This window comes from Natator depressus, chromosome 18, assembly GCF_965152275.1.
Source record: "Natator depressus isolate rNatDep1 chromosome 18, rNatDep2.hap1, whole genome shotgun sequence".
Lineage (NCBI taxonomy): Eukaryota > Metazoa > Chordata > Testudines > Cheloniidae > Natator > Natator depressus.
In genome coordinates this window covers 16,070,062-16,090,841 of record NC_134251.1, presented here as the reverse complement: position 1 = coordinate 16,090,841, position 20,780 = coordinate 16,070,062, and the positions used below count along the sequence as shown (strand labels likewise).

At 48.6% G+C, this 20,780-nt stretch overlaps 2 protein-coding genes across 2 annotated transcripts; both read right to left on the bottom strand.

The window, feature by feature from the left end:
* Positions 1-504: 504 nt before the first annotated feature.
* TAS1R3 (taste 1 receptor member 3) lies at positions 505-9,313 on the bottom strand. Its single transcript, XM_074975325.1, has 6 exons — positions 9,135-9,313; positions 6,645-6,945; positions 4,547-5,326; positions 2,806-3,009; positions 2,387-2,507; positions 505-1,415 (listed from the first exon to the last, which is right to left on the bottom strand). The coding sequence occupies exons 1-6, from the start codon at positions 9,311-9,313 to the stop codon at positions 505-507; spliced, it is 2,496 nt and encodes an 831-aa protein (XP_074831426.1).
* A 6,376-nt stretch (positions 9,314-15,689) lies between these two features.
* CPTP (ceramide-1-phosphate transfer protein) lies at positions 15,690-20,556 on the bottom strand. The gene is made up of 2 exons (XM_074975510.1): positions 20,392-20,556; positions 15,690-18,602 (listed from the first exon to the last, which is right to left on the bottom strand). The coding sequence occupies exons 1-2, from the start codon at positions 20,511-20,513 to the stop codon at positions 18,089-18,091; spliced, it is 636 nt and encodes a 211-aa protein (XP_074831611.1). The 5' UTR covers positions 20,514-20,556; the 3' UTR covers positions 15,690-18,088.
* Positions 20,557-20,780: the final 224 nt, after the last annotated feature.

The window sequence follows — 20,780 nt, the reverse complement described above, 5'->3', positions numbered from 1 at the left end:
ACGAGAGAAGCAGGCCGGCTTTTATTTCTGCCCTGACTAGAACCGGGAAATCCTGGAAATCTTTTGAGGGAGCTGGGTCTGGTGAGGTTCCCAGCTCAGATGTGCAGATCCGACAGGAACAGATGCTGCAGAGAAGCATCTGAACCTTAGGATGCTTGCTAAATGGAACCTGTAATGTTGCTGGCTTTATGGAGGTGACTGACTGAGCAATGTCTCCCTGTGCTTATTGTTGGCCCAAGAGGATGTGGGACCTACTATTATTGTTACCTGGGGCATAGTCTTTTAGTTCAAGCATCAGAACCCTGTGATATTTTTTTTTAGCTGGAAAGGTTCTAGTCTTCAGTCTACCAGGTAGGGCTGTGTGTGTATTTTATACAGTAATTGTGTCTTTCGACTGCAGCTCATGGAGTCATTACAAACCAAACCATCCTCGCTAACATTTAAAGCCCTCCCAACTTCTATTTCACAGCAGCCTAGAACAGGTCTGGTTAGCGGGAGTCCTTCTCATGAGGCCCCTCCTTGGTGTAACTGGAAATAAGCCACCGTGTTCCATTCGGGCTTAAACAAAAGGATGTAACATTTTGGGAGGAAGTAGGAGGCCAGGAGCCCCAGCGCACACAGCAGCCCGCTGCAGATCTGCGCAGCGGGCTGCTGCGTGGGCTGCACCGTGCTATAGGTGGCAACAAAAGCGATCCAAGTAACGAAGTAGGATAGCATGCTAAATGTTATCCCCCGGGCCATGTTGTACCTCTTGGCAGGGGTCTGCACCATGAAAGTGCAGAGGAAACAGATGAATGCCAGGCCGCCGGTGTAGCCGTGGATCATGATGAAGGCGAACCAGGACTGAACCCTACAACCGATCAGAACCTGGGAGTGCAGCAGTTTGTAATTGCTCGCCGGGATGGCTGGAACCGAGTAGATGTACCAAAAACAGAGCATGCTCTCAACCAGGCAGGCGATGGCGACAACGAGCCAAGCCCTCTTCTGGGTCACCCAGAGCAGGGAGCTTTTGGGACAGCTTGTGAACTCCGTCAGCAAGACGATCTCCAGTGACTTGACTAAGAAGGTGGAGAAGCAAGCGCTGAGGCCCAGGGCGTAGAGGGGCTGCTGGACCATACAGCTGACAGTGCTGGGCTTCCCTATATGCAGGCAGAAGCTGAGGCACGTCAGCAAGAGGCAGAGCAGGGCAAAGATGCTCCTGGTGCCCCCGGACGCTTGCACCAGGGGCGTGTTGAGGTTCTTAAGGAAGAGCACTGCTGACAGGCAGGTCAGCACTGTGGCGAAGAGCATGAGGACCAGCAAGCCGATGACGAGCGGCTCGTCCCAGAAGAGGTACCTCTCGCTGCGGTCGTAACACTTGGTGCTTCGAATAGGTGACCACTGGTGCTCTGGGCACTCAGTGCAAAACAAGTCCTCTGAAAACAAGCAATGAGGAGGGGACGTGAGGCTGGGCACGGCTTTGCACGCCGTCTCTCTGGGCTGCAATGACCCTGCCGCAGGCAGCTCGTGATGGCGGGTCACCGGCACGGGTGAACGGAGCAGCCAATGCAGTTCCTACAGTCGCCGGAAATATGCAAGCATCTTCAGGGTCCCCAGAGCCTGTGACTAGCCAATATCCTCCCCTGTCCACCCCCAAACAAGCCCTGTATTTTCCGCTTCTTCTCCCCCCATCAGGCAGGCGCCCCTGCTTCCAAAAGACCCGTCAGTTGTGCCACAATGATCATTTTCACCTTCTCACAAAACTAAAAAAAAAAAAAAAAATCCCGTCATGTCACATAGGCTCGCTCCCGCTGCTTTGGCCCTGCGTTGGCTGTCACCTGAGCCCTTCAGAAGGATGCTGGACAAAGCACTGGAGAATATATCATAGGGAACAATCCTGCACTGGCCAGTAGCAGGGGCAGACCAATAGGCAAGTGAAAGATGCTCACCCACCCCATGCCACTCGAGCTGCGTACAGGGGCTGCAAAGGTGTCACAAGGTACTGGGGGGAAATTCCCCCACCATGGGGCTGGCATAACCAACCCTGGCCTATTCACAAGTGTAGGGGGTACGCTAGGAGCAGGCCAAGGGCAGGAGCACATGTCTGCAGCCCATATCACTACAGAAATGTGGAGCTGTAACTCGGCCCTTTGGAGGCTGCTGTAAATAGAGCAGCCCCAGGGTTGCTCCAAACTTATGGTGGGAGCAGCACTGGCCCAGGATCAGGCCAGGCAAAGATGGCTTCAAGTCACCTTTGTCCCTCCTCCCCATGGTCTGCATCTTGTACACCAAGCCTCTCAGAGGAACAGCATAGAATTGGACACCAATTTTCCTTAGAGGAAGTTGTGTGACCCTAAAGTCAGCTGGGATATGGGTTATTCAGACAGTTGCTTTTCCCAAGCCTCACCTCTGGTGCCCTGGTAGGTGTTTTCTTCACAGTCGATACAGTCATAACAGCAGAGGTGGAATCCCTTCACTCTCTTAATCTGCCCTGGTTCACACCGCTGAAAACACGTGGATACAGGCTTCTGGAAGATGAACAAAGCCACAGACATTCAGCAGCAGCAATTTGATGACACTGAACCACACGGGCTGAGTATGGGCACCACTGCCCCGTGTTGGGTAGGACCAGAGCTCTGTGTCTGAGTCCCTATACTGCTAAGGAGGACTCTCCTTTAGCTCACACAGCTGGGGTCTGTTTGGGAGCAGGAAGAACTGCTGTAGCCAATAAGTCCTGAGTGGCCACAGCAAGCAAGCTGGGTGGGTAGATAGGTGCAGCTTTGTTACTGTGTTGTGAGGGCAGAGGTGCTGCTAATCACTCTTTACCTTGTTATCCAGGGTGTGAAACCGAATCTGGGACGTGTCGATGCTTAAGGACCCCCGGTAGTCTCCGACGGATATATACTGGAGGCTGTTTTTCTGCCAGCTCCAAAACATGACGTCGTAGCCCTGGTTTGTGCTATGGAACTGGTTCATCTGGAATGACTGGTTATCAAGGGTGAACCGAAGCGTTTTCATGATGTCCAGCAGCTGCAGAGAAAAGGGGAGAAGGCGCGATTGGCAGTGGGCGGCGGGAGGCTGAGAGACTTTGCCAAGCACTCGCCGATATTGGGTACGTCTGGATTGCAATCGCTGGGTGTTGTTGCGGCCTGACCCGACGTAGCAGAGCTAGCTTTCGTCTAGCGAGCTCAGTAAAGCTGTGGCAGCAAGCGCTTCAGCCCAGGCTAACCCCACAAGTAATTGCCCAGGGTTTGGGGTGGGTTTGTGTACAACCCATGCTGAAGCTTGCTGCTGTGGGACCCAAGTTAAATCAATTAAAGCTAACTTGGGTATGTCGGCTTCAGCTACAACCACGCCCCATGACTACAGTGTACAGGGTGTGTCTACATGGCAGTATTAGCCCAGGTGTCAAACTCAGGCTCAAGGCTAACCCCCCTTCCGGCTACACACACATCACACTAACCCAGGACTCTGATCCAAGGTCCCAGGGCTCCATGAGGATGGAGTCAGGACCCAGGGTTCAAGCCCTATTGCTTTGCAATGTAGACACAGACCCATTTGACTCATGCCCTGGAAGGCCGCCAAAAGTATCCCACAATCCCATGGGCCGACCTTTCTTTGTCCTCTGGATGGTCAAGTTTGGTGGACAGTGACCTTTTCCCACGCTGCTCCACGAACAAAGGGCTAGTGTGGGCCACGTTTTGGGAGGGCGCTAGGAAATCTAGGGTACAGCTGGTCGGCCCCAGGGCTGCATAATACGGTGGGTGCTGGAGCCCATATACAGTGATTCCTAGCTGGGGTTACAAATGAGGGTAGACAGCCCTCTCAAGCCCTAGGTTACCAAACCCAGGGTCTGCTGGCTCAAGTTCTACTAACCCTGGGTTTACATTGCAGGGAGACAGACCTGCTCTGAGTGTGGCAGTGGGCTGGGTATGAATGTCTCATTTTCTGATTGAAATCACTTGTCACCTGGGCAGGCTAAGATAGCAGCCATCAGCTCTCAGGCTTCTGGACATCAGCTGGTAACTGCTGGGCTCAGGAAGGAATCTCCCCTTTTTATAAAGCATTGACCTAGCATTATCCTGGGTGTGGAACTGACTTGGGGACCTGCTGCACATTTAACGGCCCTTTACTGCAGTGTGGGGTTGTGTTAATAAATACGCTGTTCCTTTGTAGATCTCAAAGTACCGCTTTCCCGGTTTTACAGCTGCGGAAACGGGGGCACACCGAGGGCAAGTAACTTGCCTGGAAGTCACCCAGAAGGTCTGTGGCAGAGTCAGGAATAGAATTCAGGTCTCCTGACTCAGAGGCCACTGGACCACATTTTGGCCATTGCCAGAGGCAGGAAACTGGACCTAATGGGCCAATGGCACGATGATCCGTTATGGCAGATCCTATGCCTGAGTTAAAGGAGTTGGTCAGTGTGGCTCAAGTCACGGGCTCATGTCGGGAGACGGCAGGGGGGATTAATCTTAGCATTTGGAAAAGGACCGATGGGAGAAAGCCAGCAGCGTGACAGATGGGTCGGAGTGGAAAAGCTGCTGCTGAGACTCTGGACCTCGCTCACCTGCCAGGACTTGACAGTCGCTTTGGGGCACCCTTCCGCCGTGCACCCCAGCGCCTGGTGCAGCGCCTGGGCCACGCTGTACACTGCGACGTACACCGCGTAGGTCTGCTGGTTCTCCAGCAAGTGAGATATGTCGGGCAGGGAGACATTGTCGCACTGCCTGCACTGCGGGCCAAGCACTGGAGAGTCGGCGTCGCGGCTGTACTCCCAGGAAGCCCGGCAGAAGCTCTCCTGCTGGACGGATGCGAAGAGGTCAGTGACGTAGTCTTGAAAGCCAGGTACAATGCCTCCCTTGATGGTAAAGCCGATGACTGTCCCAATGGTCTGGATGTTAGGGATGGAGGTGACTATGTCAGACATCACCCAGGCTTCAGTGGCAATCCACACCTTCTGGCTGAAGCCATGACTGATCCACAGTTCCAGCAGGGCCTGCACTGGCTTGTCCACGGAGAAGAGGACAATTACATTCACCTGGGTCTCATTGATGTACTTGATTATTTTCTCCAGTTTCTGGTGATCTTGTGGGGCTGATGGGTCAGCAGGAATCAATGCCTCATAGGCTATGCAGATGCCTTGGGCTGTGGCCAAGTTGGAGAAGGTGCCTAGGCCTTCACGGCCATATTCGTTTTCGCTCCCAATGGCCACAATCCAGTTCCATTCAAACTTGTTGATTAGCTGCACCAGGGCTTTCGACTGGCTCTTATCACTGGGAACAGTCCGGAAAAAGGATGGGTAATACTCCTCTTGGCTGAGTTTCTCACTGCTGGCTCCATAGCTAACCTGGAAATGGGGGAGAGACCAGTGTGTCTGGATACGTCTGCACTGGACTGGAGGTATGCAGTGTAGTTGTAGCCGTGTCTGTCCCAGGATATTAGAGAGAGAGAAGGTGGGGGAGGTCATATCTTTGATTGGACCAGGTTCTGTTGGTGAGAGAGAAGCTTTCAAGCCACCCCGAGCTCAGCTTGAGACTCTCAGCAACAGAAGTTGGCCCAGTCAAAGATATTCCCTCCAACACCTTGTCTGGACTGGAGGTATAATTTCCATCTTGGGCAGACATACCCGCGCTAGCTCTGATTGATCTACCATGCTAAAACCAGCAGTGTGGACATGGAAGCGCAGGTTGCGGGCCGGGCTGTCCACCCTGAATACATAACCTAGGATGTCGGATGGGATTGTGCTGGGGGAGGCCAGACCATCCTCCCGCCTGCGCGGCCACAACTGCGCTGCTGTTCCTGGTTCTCTAGCTCGTACAGAGCGAGTGTGCGTACGTCCGCCCACGCCGGAAATTACCTCTCCAGTGTAGATGTACCCGTGAGACCAAAGTTGGTCCTGGAGAGAACCACTGGGAGCCAGAACCACCGATTCCAGCCTGTCACCCAGTCCCATCACATCTGATAGCGCGGGGTGCCTAAAAGACGGGTTCAGGGTAAAGGCGTAAGAAGGCGGTAGATTGACTGACTGGGGAGACTGCAGACATGAGGATGAAAATCAGTGACTTTCCCCAGTATGTAAACGCCCACTGCTGGTCATTTCCGCTCTCTGCATTTTCACCCTGCCGCCTGTTCAAAGGGGATCTAGTATCAAGAAACTGAGCTTCCCTCTGTAGGCAGAGGGCCTGGGGCCAAGCCCCCTTGATTCCACTGATAGGAATCTAGAGTGCTCAGTACCTACCAGCCAGAGGCCCAAACGCTACCCAGGGAGCAGCGTTTAGACCTATTGGATCAACAGCAGCAACTTGTACAGCAAGGCGGCTTCACTCTCCAGAGCAGTCTGCTGGCACCAGCCAGGGAGCTCGCCTGTGATCAGGAAACACACAACCCCTCTGTCTTACTTCAATAGCCCTCCATCAGCGCAGTGTCTGAGCCCCACAGTCATGAGTGCATTTATCCACACGTCCCTGAGAGGTAGCCCCATTTTACAGACAGGGGACTGAGGGACAGAGAGACTAAGTAACTCACCATGTCTGTGGTGGATCAGGGAATTGAACCCAGGTCTCCCCAAGCCCAGGCTAGCACTCTAACCACTAGGCAGTCCTGCCTCTCACCCTCTCTGGGCCAAACCCCTATAATGCAAAAGCCGTGATTCTCCAAAGACTTACCTGCGGGATGAGAAAGAAGCCGAAGAGCTTGGCTGTAATCAGAGCGAGGTCTGACACGTAAGGCCCAATCACAGCTGTTACTCGGGTCTGGTAGTCGGTGTAGCTGCACAGGACTCTGATGCCAGTGCTGCCCTCCCTGGTCAGGAATAACAAGCTGGGCTGTATGACCACCACAGGCTGTAAGCAGGTGTCGTAGATTTCATAGCCCAGTTTTATTCCCGGGAGGAGGGAAGTGGAGTTGTTGATTTTATCGATGGCAAACTTCATCCCTAGAGCCCAGATCAGGCCAGAAGCATATAACCTGCAGGTAGGGGAAACAGCAAAGCAGTGACCTAGAACTGCATGAAGCCAGACTGATCAGTGCCGTTGCACCAGGGATGAATTTATTCTATGCTCTTTGAGCTCTCGGCAGCTGTGCATTAGCACAGATGTGCAGACCGGTATAGCTGAGCCTGCCTCTAGCAAATCCGGATTCTACAGGAGGTGATTTAACTATCAGCAGAGCTTGACTGTAACCAGGACCTTTGTAAGATTTTGTACCTTCTGCCTGAAGATTTCCAAGCACTAATGAATTCAGCTTTGAAGCCCCATTGGGTGGTAGGTAAATATATTCTCTGTATTTCACAGGTGAGGAAACTGAAGTACAGAGCGGGGAAGTGATTCATCCTGTGTCACACACGAGGTCTGTGGCAGAGATGGGATTTGAACCCAGTGCCCTTGACTCCCTATGTGTTAACCACTAGACCATTGTGTGTGGAGTGTGCTGTTGACTTCAGTTCTGTCCTTTACAGTGGATGGGACACAAGGGTCTCTTTTCCACTCCCTGCAAATGGAGGTGTGTATACATATTGCCATTTTGGTCTGGGCTTGTTGGCAGCCTATATCGTCCCTGTAAATGTGACTAATTTGGGAATCTGACAAAGAAATATCAATCGCAAGTACACAGGTAAGAGCTAGTGTGCGAGATGAATAAATTCTCTAGCTTGAGCTGAGCCCTGCCTACAGCATTCAGCTACAGAGTAATGACTATTGTAGGACTGTACGCTGGGAGATGGGGCTGATTGCTCTCTGGAGTTGGTGTATGGGCCCCCTGGCGCGCCCCCGCTCCCTCCTCCTCCCCCCCCCATGTTTGATCTGTGTGAGGCTTGCTTCCTCTGAGGCTGGCTTTTCCTGGGAGTTGACTCAAAGCAAAAAGTAATCCAGAACGCCAGATTTCACCCCAAAGCCTGAAGCAATGAACTGCACCCAGGTTGGCTCGTATCTCTGCATGTGGGCTTGTGGAATCTTCTCCAAATTTAAGTGTCCCTTATTAAAATTTCACCCGTTTCACAAAATTCTGGATTGCCTCTGTGCTCTGAGGCTTTAACGCAGCAGGTACTGGCCGAGGAAGAATTTCCTCACTTTTCAGCGATGCCCTTCTTCATGTAGGCTCTAACTCAGCAAAGCACATAAGCAAGATCTTAATTCCCATTGATTTGAATGCCTCCACTTAGAGTTAAAGTGTCTGCTTGGTGGGTCCTGCCCACATGCTCAGGGTTTAACTGAGCGCCATATTTGGGGTCGGGAAGGAATTTTTCCCCAGGTCAGATTGGCAGAGACCCTGGTGGTTTTTCGCCTTCCTCTGCAGCGTGGGACACAGGCCACCTGCAGGTTTAAAGTAGTGTAAATGGTGAATTCTCTGTAACTTGACATCTTCAAACCCTGATTTGAGGACGTCGGTAACTCAGCCAGAGGTTGGGGGTCTATTACAGGAGTGGGCGGGTGAGGTATCGTCACCTACAACGTGCAGAGGTCAGACGCAATGATCACGATGGTCCCTTCTGGCCTTAAAGTCTAGGTGCTTAAATGCTTTGCTGAGCAGGGATGGGAACGTGTAAGTGCATAGGGTCCAATCATGCAAAGTGCTGAGCATCCTCTGCTCTGGCTGAATTTGGTGAGAGTGGAGGGTGCTCATCACCTAGCCGGGATCTTTCTTATCCTGGTTTGTAAGCATCTGCCCCCAGTAGGCCTGGTGAGCTTCCCAGCGGGTTACAAATGCGATAAGAAGCCACCATGCTCTGTCAGTGTCCCATGCACACTTACAGCCCGGTCTAAACCCACAGCGTATTGAAACCATCATGGCAGATGCAGCAGAATCCTTTCCGTGGGAACAGCCAAACAGGCCAGCACCATTAAAATTGCTGACCAAAGTGTGTTTGGAGGTGAGTGGTGGCATCTGATGCTGGAGTGAATAACATCAGCGGGAGAGTGCCGAAGATTTCCCATTCCAGCACCTGCCATCGCCGTGGCAATGCCCTCCGCGCCCCACCTCGCTGGGTACCATAGCGCTCTTTCTTCCGAACTCGCCTCAAATGTCGTCCTCTGTGACTAAGACATCAGATTGTTTGCTACATAAAAGCCCCTCTCCCTCTCCCACCCCCTACCCCCGGGGGGGTGACCAAAGTCACTGTATGCCAATTAGGATGATATCCTTGACAGACCCCTTCTGACCTGTCACACACGACGACACTGGGCTCCAGTCGCTCGCTCAGGTTCATGGTATTCATTCCAAAAGGGAATAAGCCTCCCAGGATATAATCACCCGGCTTTTTAAACTGAGCCGACATGCATGTGCGTCCGTGGGCCGCGGAGCTGACAAAACTAAGGTACAGCAGCAGGGCTCTAGCCATGGCTTTGCTCTTCTCAGAGCTCATGCTTCCCAGGAAATTTAAAAAGGCCACAGGGAGCAGGGGGGGAAGGAGAGAGAGAATCTTGTGGTGGCAGGTCCCAAAAAATCTTGTCAAATAGAATTGAAAGAGGTGAGAATGACGCACGCGAATTTGTTTTGCAAAATTCATTAAATAAATAACTCTGTGTTTGGTCCTCGGTAGTCAAATATCCAGCAATGACCTCTGCATGGGCTCTTCTGCAAACCAGGGGCTTGATCCTGCTCCCTTCACTCAGTGAGCGGCATGTATTCAGGCCTGGAATCTCACTGACTTCAGTAGGAAGAGTCTGTATTTGCTTGAGGGAGGCGTGCAGGATCACGTCCCATGCCCTGGAGATGATCCAATTTGACTAAAGTTGCTTTACATGACCTCTTTCACAGCGTGAAATTTGCAGAAACTGTCTCCTGTTTGCAAATTTCCCAGACACCTGGATTTGTGTGTTGTATCAACAACAGCTCTTGATTACTGCAGATCATCTTATCCAGAGTGCCTCTGCGCGGATGTCGTGTTTTATACACTGGCCTGATTGAAGCTCGGTGGTGCGAGTGCTCTGCGCTTTTCAGGATCTGGCCTTTTAGTAGAGTAAATGTTTGCTTTCCCCAAACAGTGCCTGCTGTACTTTCTGTTTGGGTAACATAGCCAGATACCACGGTGATGGTCTTATACGAACAGGCCAAGATTTTTCAAAGTGACAAATGATACTGAGTGCTCAGCTTGAGAGATCACTTGATGATTTGGATCACTTGATGATTCCCTGTTCTGTTCATTCCCTCTGGGGCACCTGGCATTGGCCACTGTCGCAAGACAGGATGCTGGGCTAGATGGACCTTTGGTCTGATCCAGTATGGCTGTTCTTATGTGAGAGATCTTAGAGGGCCCTACATTTCAGAAAGTTCTGAGCACACACCCATTGAGATTAGGCTCCTTTCAGGGTAGATTGATTTAAATCACTGATTTTAATCATGATTTAAATCGGCAAGCAGCCAACCTTGATTCAAATAATCGATTTTAGTCTTGTTTTGTATTTGTCGTTTTTATTTATTTTCCTAAAGAGAGGTTGACTCTCGGTTGGTAACTATTAAAACATGTCGATATCCATATGAGTTAGGCACCTAAATACCTTTGAGGATCTGGACCTCAGGCACTTTTGAACTCAGATTCTATGTAGCTTTCCCATCGTTACAGAGTTAGTGACAGAGCCCTGTTCTTAGGAGTCCTAGTCCAATGTTGTAACCTCAGGACCATCCTTATTCCACACCTGGGTTGATGCTGCTCCACTGTAGTTACTTGGTATCAGCCCTTTCTTTATTATGCCCGTCTAACCCTAGAGGTTTATAACTCAGCTAAAAATTCTGCTGGAAACAAACAAACAAAAAAGATTCTGGTCCAATCAGCAGCCGGTTCTGTCCTTTCTTCCCCTCCTCCCATGTAAATATCTCGTTCAGTCTGGCAGAAAAAGTAACAGAAATTAGTTGCAGATGAGACAGTAAATATCCTGTAGCTGCTTGCAATAATAAGCCTCAGTGGGGAGCATAAATCATAGCAATCACTGACTGCTCTGCTTTCAGAGGGATCCAATATCTTATTTCTTGCCAGGGCTTGATCAGTCATCTTGTGCTGCAGTTAAACAAATTGCAGCTGTGTGGTCCTATGGCACCAGGGTACACAATGTACAGTACTCATCACTGCACTGTGGCTGATGGACCTGCTTTGTGTCTAACGGGCAAGCAAAATTAGCCACACATGGTTCTCTGAACAGCTCATTTGTGGGATTCCCCCACTCCAAGTGTATTTACAGTAGACAGTGTCGCTTTGGATTCTGTCAATGCTAGAGTGGGGAGATTACAGGAACTGGACACTTTCCAAATACCTGTAAATGTGGGGAAACGGCTCTTATTTATTGGAGGATGGAATGGGGCCTGCAGCTAGTGACGGGACTAGGAATCAGGACTTCTGGGTCCTGTCCGTGGCATTGCCACTGACTTAACATACGCTCTGGGAAAAGTCACTTTCTCCTTCTCTGTACTTCAGTTTACCTATTTATAAAACCATTCTAGTCCATCAGAGAGGGCTGTTTCCAAAACCACTCTCATGCAATTTGCAGTGCTTGGTGATTACCCAAAGGAGAGCACTTTTCAATTCCAAAGAGGGCTGAGCAGGGAAGGCCTTATCAATGTACATTGTATTGCCTGTGATAGATTGGACTATGTTTAGGCCCATCCAATTGGTATAGCCAGGGAATAGAAAAACCAACATTGCTAATTTCTGGTGATTGACAAACTGTCTCCCTGGTGTGTGGGTGAGCTTAGCCATCAATTTCTGCAGGGCATAATCTTTCGGAAAGACCTTCCTAGCAGCCAACAGGCTAGGGAAGAGGGAGGGTAGGAGAGGCCCCAAACATGCAAGAGTTGGGAGGCTTTTAGAGGCGTGGGGGAACAACAGGGTGGAAGCTTGAGTGGGGAAAAGGAAGGACAGAGTTCCTCTTTCCTTGGAGAAGCCCAGAGGAGGTTGAGGCTTCAGAATTATCAGACTGCAACCAGCCAGAGGAGCTCTCAAGTGGTGTCCAGGGATTGCATGCTGGTTATGCACCCAGCAGCTGGGAGTGGTGGTGGTGGAGGAGTGTGCAGCGTAGGTGATGCTGGGGGCGGGGTGCCTGAACTTGCTGGTGGCTTTCCCCCCTTCATCATTCTTATAGGCCTCTTTGGCAAGGTGAATTTTTCAAGCCCAGGATATGGCTCCATCCACTCCAATAGCCTGATCTTGTTCAAATCCATTCTGAATGAATAACTGCACAAGCATCCCCTGCAGATGGGAGCGAGCTCAGGGCCCACTTCCACGTTGATTCTGGAGCAGAGGGTTGTGTGTACATTGGGCTATTTTTCTGCACTGCATTTTTATCTCCACTCCCTCAAACATCTTGGCCATCAGGCTGCGAGAATGTCTTGTTTTTCATTTGCTGTCATGGCTCCATTTCGGTGTGAGCAGGGGACTCCTGAGGGGTTCATGCTTTATGGGCTCTGTCTGTTTCAGAGCACCTGATGTTTCTATCTGAAGATGCTCATGCACTGTGGGAGGGGCAATGGAATAAGAGCAGTTAGAGCTGGCAAGGACTATTAGATCATCAAGGACAAGGCAGATTCCCGAGATAGGACCCATCAGCTGCCATTATGCGTGATCTTAGCCTCAAAGCAGAGAAGGCGAGGGCCACTGTTTTGCTTGCAAAGAAAGGAAAAGCAGTTGGTACGGAGGTGTACCTGATGGTGTATGTACGGAATCACGCTGGCATTATGGTTTGAGCAGAGAGATGATGTGATATCTGAAGATCCCACGTAGACTGACTGTTTCAGTAGCTGCGTGATGTACTAGTGTTACCAAGGGTTTGTTCCGATGCAGGGCAGCGATCGTGCCTATAGGCCCTGGGTGAAGAGGGACGTGTGGAGAACCTGATCCTACACGAGTGAGAGTGTTGCTGGGTGGACCCCATGTTACTCCTGCAAGAGTGAAGTCTGGAGGGGAGTGTATAGCTAAGTGCTGAGGGTCTGGTGCAGAGCACATTGAAATCAATGGAAAGACCTATTTTTGGTGTAGGATGTATCCCTGCAAAGTCAGTGGGGTTCAAGGGCCCAGAGCAAGCTGCAGGATCAGGCTCCTTAGATAACTGAAAGGGCTTTTTGGATACCCTAAGCTCTTTGTGCACCTTGGGGCGAGGGGGAGAAAAGGGATGGCAATAAAAAAGGTTGCCATAGGTGTTGCAATCTGTGATTTAAAGCTCTGTTCTAGAGGTTCAGGTGAAATAACTTTCCCAAGGACAGACAGTATGTCAGTGGCAGAACTAGGAATAAAATCCAGGTGTCCTGGCTTCCCATCCCTTGCTCAAACACCTAAGCCATTCTAGTGTAACAGAGCAGATGGCCAAACCTCAAAAGGTTCATTGTAGACAGACATGCAAAAGTTCAGAGGCTTAGCTCACCTTCTTGGGTCCACTGAAATGTCGCTCCTCTTTTCAAACAGCCTGAAGCATGGGGACAGGTTTGGCTGGGTATTTACTCTCAAACCAGTTTTAGAGAAAATCACTGGCTGGATTAAAAAACACACCCAGTCACCCTCTTCAATCTACATTATGTTGGTCCCAGGAAAACTGCTAAAGCAGTGGGTCTTCCCCTTTTCCATCCCAGGACTCGGTGCGATACCGTAAGAATGTTGAGGGTCCCTGTCATCACGTCTAGTCATAAGGAAGAGGAACAAGCAATATGTTGAGAACACATCAAAAATAAGGGCAGACATTATTAGGCATTCTGAATAACTTCTCTAGCATTCCCCTTGACAATACAGCTTGGCTTTGACGTGGGAGTGGTGAAATAGTGGCAGAGAAATATAGAATAGTTATTGCTAGAATGTGGAGTAAAACATTAAATGCTGCCATTAAACTCGGTGTTCTCTGGGGACACACTGTGTGCTTCTCGCCCATGACAGATGCACTTTCCCAGCCTCAGCTCTTCATTCTCTTTGGGACCTATTATTCCTCCATAACCTTTCAAGTTCATCCCCAGGTACTAAATTCATTCTCCAAACTCCTGATTCTTATTTGAGCCTTTTCATCCACAGGCACAGTGACTAATTTTCTAGCTAAAGCACCACGTTGCATCTCCTGCTGGTTTTCAAATCACACTGGGACAGGAACCCTCTAACTACGTAAAGGTGACCTGCAATGAAAGAATGGTGTGGAACTTATTTTTAAATGAGCTGTGGAATTATGTGCTCAGTGGCCCAGACAGCAGGGATCCTAAACTTTTTAATTTTAGGTCATCCAATGGCACAGATTTGAGTCTCCTTCAGAATCATCACTGGAACTTGTCTGGAGCAGAGAGCTAGTCTATACTCCAGGACAGGTAAGTTGTGCAGCTATTTTTAAGTCATTTGGCAAAACTGTGATTTCTTGCATATGGGGTTACTATTTATGTTATCCTTAGTGCAACTCTTCATGGATCTCTATTCCAGAATACAGTCATTTAGGCACCGAGGCTTATCCTGAGGAGGACAGAAGATCTAAACTGGAGAACTTCTGGTTTTAACACTTGAGCTCACTGGTGCACTTCTTACTGGCTCTGCATGCATTGATACTCCATCATGCACCTAGTCTCAAAGCACCAATGAAAAAAGCACTGTTTTCTGCTACTAGACGTTAGAATAGGTCTTTCAATAAGTCAATTAGAGGAATGATACTTGTGCATTTAAATTTAGTGTTTAGCTTGCTGTATGATCCCTATGAAGGTTGACACGGTTGTGAGTTTCCTGAGTACAGTGGGCTGTGTTTTACTGTTTAACTGACATGACTGTAGATCTCTTGGTAAGCTTTCTATGCATCATTCCCTAATCTTCAGTAAAGGGTCAGAATGTAAGTGTAGGAATATATCTAAGGACATGAACAGATGGAACAGGCCAGCAGAGAATGATCTGAAATCCTTATGTGACTGCAAAGTCAACTCATTGCTCCAGAAATATATTTTCTTCTCCTTTTAATGTCACTGGCTTACTTAGATTATAAATTCTTCAGAGCAGGGACCATCTTTTTGTTCTGTCTGTATAGAGTCTAGCACAATAGAATCCCTAATCATGACCAGCCCCCACGTGCAATGGAAATACAATTAATGAGCAGAGGGGAAAGTGATTCATTTTTAAAGTATGTTCAGTAGTTTCATAAGACTAAACTAAGTACACATTCATTCTAAGATAAAAGGAAATTTAGAGCCAAATGGTGCAAGATTAATACGTGTACAGAGGCAAAGAGATTGTACCTGTTTGTCACCCAATGAACGAGCGCCCTCTGGTGCACAGATAAGTTCATTGGGACCCTTCCTCAAAACCTACTTTCAGTCCCTGCAGCTGTAGGCCCACATGTCCGACAACACTTTCTGCTTAAAACGGACTCTCTAAACCCAAAAGTAATTTGGGCCCCAATCCTGTCAGCTGCTCTGCATGGCTGGGCCCTTACACCATGCAGAGGCCTTCTGTGCAAAGCAGCTTACAACCCCCCAGAGCAGTTTGTAGGACCCCGGTCTTAATGAGCAGTAAGGGATAGAGGCTAGGATTTTGAACATGGCCAGAGCAGGGACAGAAGAGGAACCTCAGAATTTGGAGAAGCATCACTAAACAATGCATATGCATAGGAATTTGCTAAAGATGCCACACAGATTGCAGGGTGCTGGTAGAAAGGTGTGGATTTTGAGTGTATGTACCACCCTGTGGAATCTAGCCATCATATATATAACCCCCATTTGAAAAAAAAAAACAGGACCAACAGATTAGTAGAAACAAAGCAAACTCAGGTTTTCCACTGATAAGTGACTTTTTAATTGAAAAACCACTTGTTGGAAATTGCAAATCATGTATTACAGCTTTGATCATATAAGAATAGTATTTAGCTTGGACATACTGGTGGAGAACAGAAACAGTTTTCACGTTTCCCTCTTTATATTAAACCCTTGGAACAAAGGCATTACGCAAATGTTACTTACGATACATGCAGCTTTTTCACATCATATGTAGTGCGAGATACTTTAAAATATTTTATGAAATTGATCATACGCAAAATATGCAACACAACATTTTAGATGAAATATCAAGAACATCTGACCAGAAAGAAAACTCAGTTAGCTAAAATAAAACAAAAACCAGCAAGTATTTATTAGACATTGGAACACTGAGTTACCTGAATTGTCTTAATACGTGGGGGAGCTACCCCATGGCATTGTGTGTAAACAGCAGTTTTAAAGTTACAGTAAATTTAAAAGGGGCTTTTCTAAATTAATATCTTAACATGGAAGGAAAATAGTCTGTGAAATGTGCCAGAGGCATAAATACCTTTTAATCACTGTGGGTAAACATCTATCCTTGGATCAGATGGGGGCAAACCCTCCTTTCCTGATCCTCAAGCTAAGAAATACTCTATGCACAGATTCTGATCTGCAGGATCTAGAGATGCATGCTGCAGCTGAGAGTTTAGAATCTGCTGTTAAATTTATTTGGTCTCATTTCTGGTCACTAGCCAAATGACTAATTAAGCAACCACTCATTATTGGGTTCAATATGCCCTGAATGTACGAGACCCAAGATCACATGCCTTCAAAGACCTGAGAAAGGCAGGCATTCCTGTACAACGCCACTCTTTGGAGGCAAGTTATTAACGTAATTTAAGGGAGAGTAGTGTGGCTAGCTAGGTCCAAACCCATGAGGTAATACTCAATTCCAGCACTGTGGCCTTATTGTGGCCATTTAAATGCCTCCAATTATCTAGATCACTTTATTAATGTTAATAAAATGTACAGGGGCACAGTGTGAGAGGTGTGAACGTTGTCTTAAAATAGTTTTACAGCAGTAATATTAGTGTTCTTTCTGAAATATCCATGCACTGTTGTGAAAGATAAATTTTGAAAATATCTGAAAGTACAATTCATTATTTTATAACCAGCTTGCATCCCTCTTCCTATGTATACACCTATTATATATACAACATATATAGGAATTCTTGCTAAAACAATTTTACACTTACCACTTGCATGAAGATTTACCCTCCTTTTAAAGCTTTGATTGATTTGGACTGCAAGGCATTAAGCTTCAGCAAACACTATGATTTTATGTATAGCACAAATCATAATTGCCTCACCCAGACAGCAGGACTTCATTTCTCTAGGCTTTCAGCATTCCCTTTATTTCCTAAAGTCTACTCTAGGGGTAGCTTCTGTACCTGTAGTCTCAACTTCCATAAAGCTCTGAATTATTCTGTGATTCAGTACTGTGCAGTCTGCACTCAAGATTATTTCCCACCCCCAAAAGGCACGATGCCAAGCAGCAAAACTTGGGGGAGGGCGGGGGAAGAGGGAGAAAATAACAAAGGGTCTTCCTGTCTCAACAGCACCACACAAAAATGGGGGAGGGGGAATGTATCCTTATACCACACCTCCACACCATTTAGTTTTTGTGAGGATGAGTGGGAGAAGACGGGGCAGGAAGCGTTATCCAGTGCAAGTGATGACCAGCTGCCATGAAGATGGTCTGCAATCAATTGCTCACTGTTGTAAGAAAGCAGCATAATTTCAAGGGTCCTGCATTGCAGTGCAGCAAAACCAAAATTCCAGGCCCTGTAACACACATCACCTTGTTAACCTAAACAGAGAACAAGTGGCTGAATGGCAATGAGTGTCATCTGTACACAGGCCCTATAATACCACAGCGAGAGGTTCTGACCCTAGTTTAGCTGAATTTTAGCATTATCCCATGAGTAGGACAAAGGGAGATTCCTCACTACTTTTGTTTAAAGGCATTGGAGCTACAAAGATTAAGTGATCACTTGTGGCTGGGGGCTTTGTTTGGCTTTTACAAATAAAGACCTGATAAAGTTTTGAAAAAGGAGTTCAGTGCAGAGGAGAGAGATAAATCCTTTAAGTTTAAACAAGCTAACATGGGCTTTAGAATGTTTATTCCAAATTTCTTCTAATAAAAGGGGAGCCAAGAATTAAGTCAGCTCTCTTTTAAAAGGCCAAAGAGTATCAATCAAATTATTTATGGGCTCTACTAGAGACCTATTGGAGATGGCAGGGTAGGGGGAGAGGGAGGAAGAGAATCCAGTCTTTAGTGCAAATAATCAATTATTTACATGAGTGCCCCCATCCCCATCCCCAATACAGTGAACTCTTTCAGCAATTACAATAGTGAGATATTCTAATCAAACATCCCCTGCTAGGGGAGGTCAAGCAGTTTGTGTTGGGCATAGAGCTCCTCTGTGATTTTATAGACTTCACAGATATAGGGCAAAGCATCCCCCAGCATAGCCACAGCCTCTTCAACTGTGCCCACATTCATGGTTTCAAGGAATGTATTTCGAGTGGGTAAGGCACAAAAAGCCACCCCAGCAGCCTTGCGAATAATCCAGGGATGATAGTTAGCCAAGGAAGCATTGTATGTCTCTGAGCAGATCACAGAGGTTTTGGAGTTGTCCTTGCCAGTCCTCAGTCCTTCCAAGAACATCTGCAGCCAGTGAAGGGCTCGGTGGAGGCGCAACAAGGTTCTGCAGCCTGAGTCAGATCGCTTTTGGAGATCAACCAGGCCGTTAGCCAACTCATACTCCACCATGGATTGAACGGTCAAGTACTTTTCTCGCTGGTCACTATTACGGTAATTCTCTATTATCTCTATTTTGGTCACTGCATCTTTAGAAATGAAGGAGAAAATTGTGCCCAGGCAGTTCAGAAACCTACATTCAAAACAAAAATCAATTGTGTTATGTAACAGCGTAAGGGAGCTTGAGAAATGATGCTGAAATGGTGACCTTACTTAAGTGGTTAAGAGTTAGATCGGTCTTAATTTATAACGGAAATTATTGGACAGACCAGAACTGGTGAACATAGATTGAACTTCCATGGAATACATGGAAGAATAAGGTGGTGGTCATTTTTATTACAGGTGATGTCGTAAATAACTGGAACAGGCTTACAAACAAGACAGTAGCAGAGTCAAGTGTTGGTAATATAAAGCAAAACTGGTTAACTATATAGAATGTAAAAAGAAAAAAGAAAAGGAGTACTTGTGGCACCTTAGAGCCTAACCAGTTTATTTGAGCGTGAGCTACAGCTCACTTCATCGGATGCATAGCATATCGTGGAAACTGCAGAAGACATTATATACACACAGAGACCATGAAACAAAACAATATGCTATGCATCCGATGAAGTGAGCTGTAGCTCACGAAAGCTCATGCTCAAATAAACTGGTTAGTCTCTAAGGTGCCACAAGTACTCCTTTTCTTTTTTCTTTTTACGAATACAGACTAACACGGCTGTTTACTCTGAAACCTATATAGAATGTAATCTACTAACAGCCACTTTGTGCCTAGGACGAGTCAGCTACCTTTTCAGGGACGATCAAGAGGCAATGTTTCAGTGTTAGGCTTGGAAGGATTAGGTTTTTATTGGTAAATATTTATTGATAAACATTGATTTCACTGTACACACACACAAACTGATGAAAAATATTTTCAGAGACCGTCAAAGTTTACGTATAGGCAAAGCAAAAAAAAAAAAAAAAAAAAAAGCCGCTTAAGAACTTAGTTTGATGTAAGGTTAGTGACGTTGTGTGTTTTGACATATGATGTTGACAATTTAAGTTATAAAGTTTCGGCTTTTTGAATCTCAATGTCTATAATCTGTCTGATCTCTCCCCCTCCCCCCATAATTTTGTGCAACTGCAAAAATTTAAATGGATAAACTTAATTAGTTTGAAGCATATTTATTGATGATTTAAAAATTCAAAATTGAATTTCGTCATGTCTAATTATGCTTCACCTGTATGTAGATCACAAGGGGCGGGGCTGAGGCAGGTGCTTGGCATTAAACTCCTGTAAAGCGTGTAGGAGGGTGACATCAGAGACACAAGGCGGGTGAGGGACGATCTTTCCTTGGACCAACGCGTGTTGGCGAGGGACACAAGCTTCTGCGTTACCACGAACTTTTCTTGACGGCGGATGGCGCGCGAGGGCACCACTGCCCCTCCCCAGGGGCCTGTGCGCCCGCGGCTAGTTACCTGACCCCGGGTTTACGGTGCCCTATCGCCCCTCCTAAGTGCTCAGCCCGGTTCACGTCCCGCTTCTTTCTAAGGGGCCTCCTGCAGCCTCCCCGGGCTTGGGCTCCGGCTGGCCCCGCGCTGTGAAGCGCTCGGAAGCTTTGCTCCGCCCCCCACCCCGTGCAGCGCTGGCGCGGGGGCTCCGGGCCCGCCACGGGGCGAGGTTAACGGGCCGGGCCGGGCCGGGCGGCCACGCCCAGGGCTCCGGCCGCGCGTCCGAGCGAGGCGTGACCGCGAAGGGCGCGGCAGTGCACGCTGCAAGATGGCGCGCGCCCCCCCTCCCCGCCGCTGCCGGCCAAGCACCCCTGTCAATTAAAATCCGGGGCGGGGCCTCGCGGGCGGCCGCTGACCCCCGGCCCGGGGGCGGGCCTCGGGCCGGCTGAGGCCAGTCGCAGCCCGGGAGCCCCCCGCCGCCCCAGCCTTACCGGACCAGGCCTTTCCAGCCCGCCAGGTACGGGTCCACGCGGACTTCCCGCTGCTCGCTGACGCAGGCTGTGAACGCCACCAGCACTTCCCTCAGGGAGAACGTCTCCGCCCCCTCCGCCATGTTGAACCGCCAGAGACTCCCCCTGGCTCCCCTCAGCCAGTTGCTTCCGCCTTCCCGACTGCTGCCCCGCCCCTTCCCGCCGCAGCCAATCGACGCCCGAGGCTCCCGCTCCAGCCATTCACCGTCTTCCTCTCCGGGCAGCACATTACCCTGGCCAATCGCAAGTCGCCTTATTGGGGGGGGTGGTTGCGGAGGCTGATAGCCGCTGGCCATTGGCTGGCGCCCGCTGGGGACGTGGTGAGAGGCCATGCCTGCGTCACGTGATAG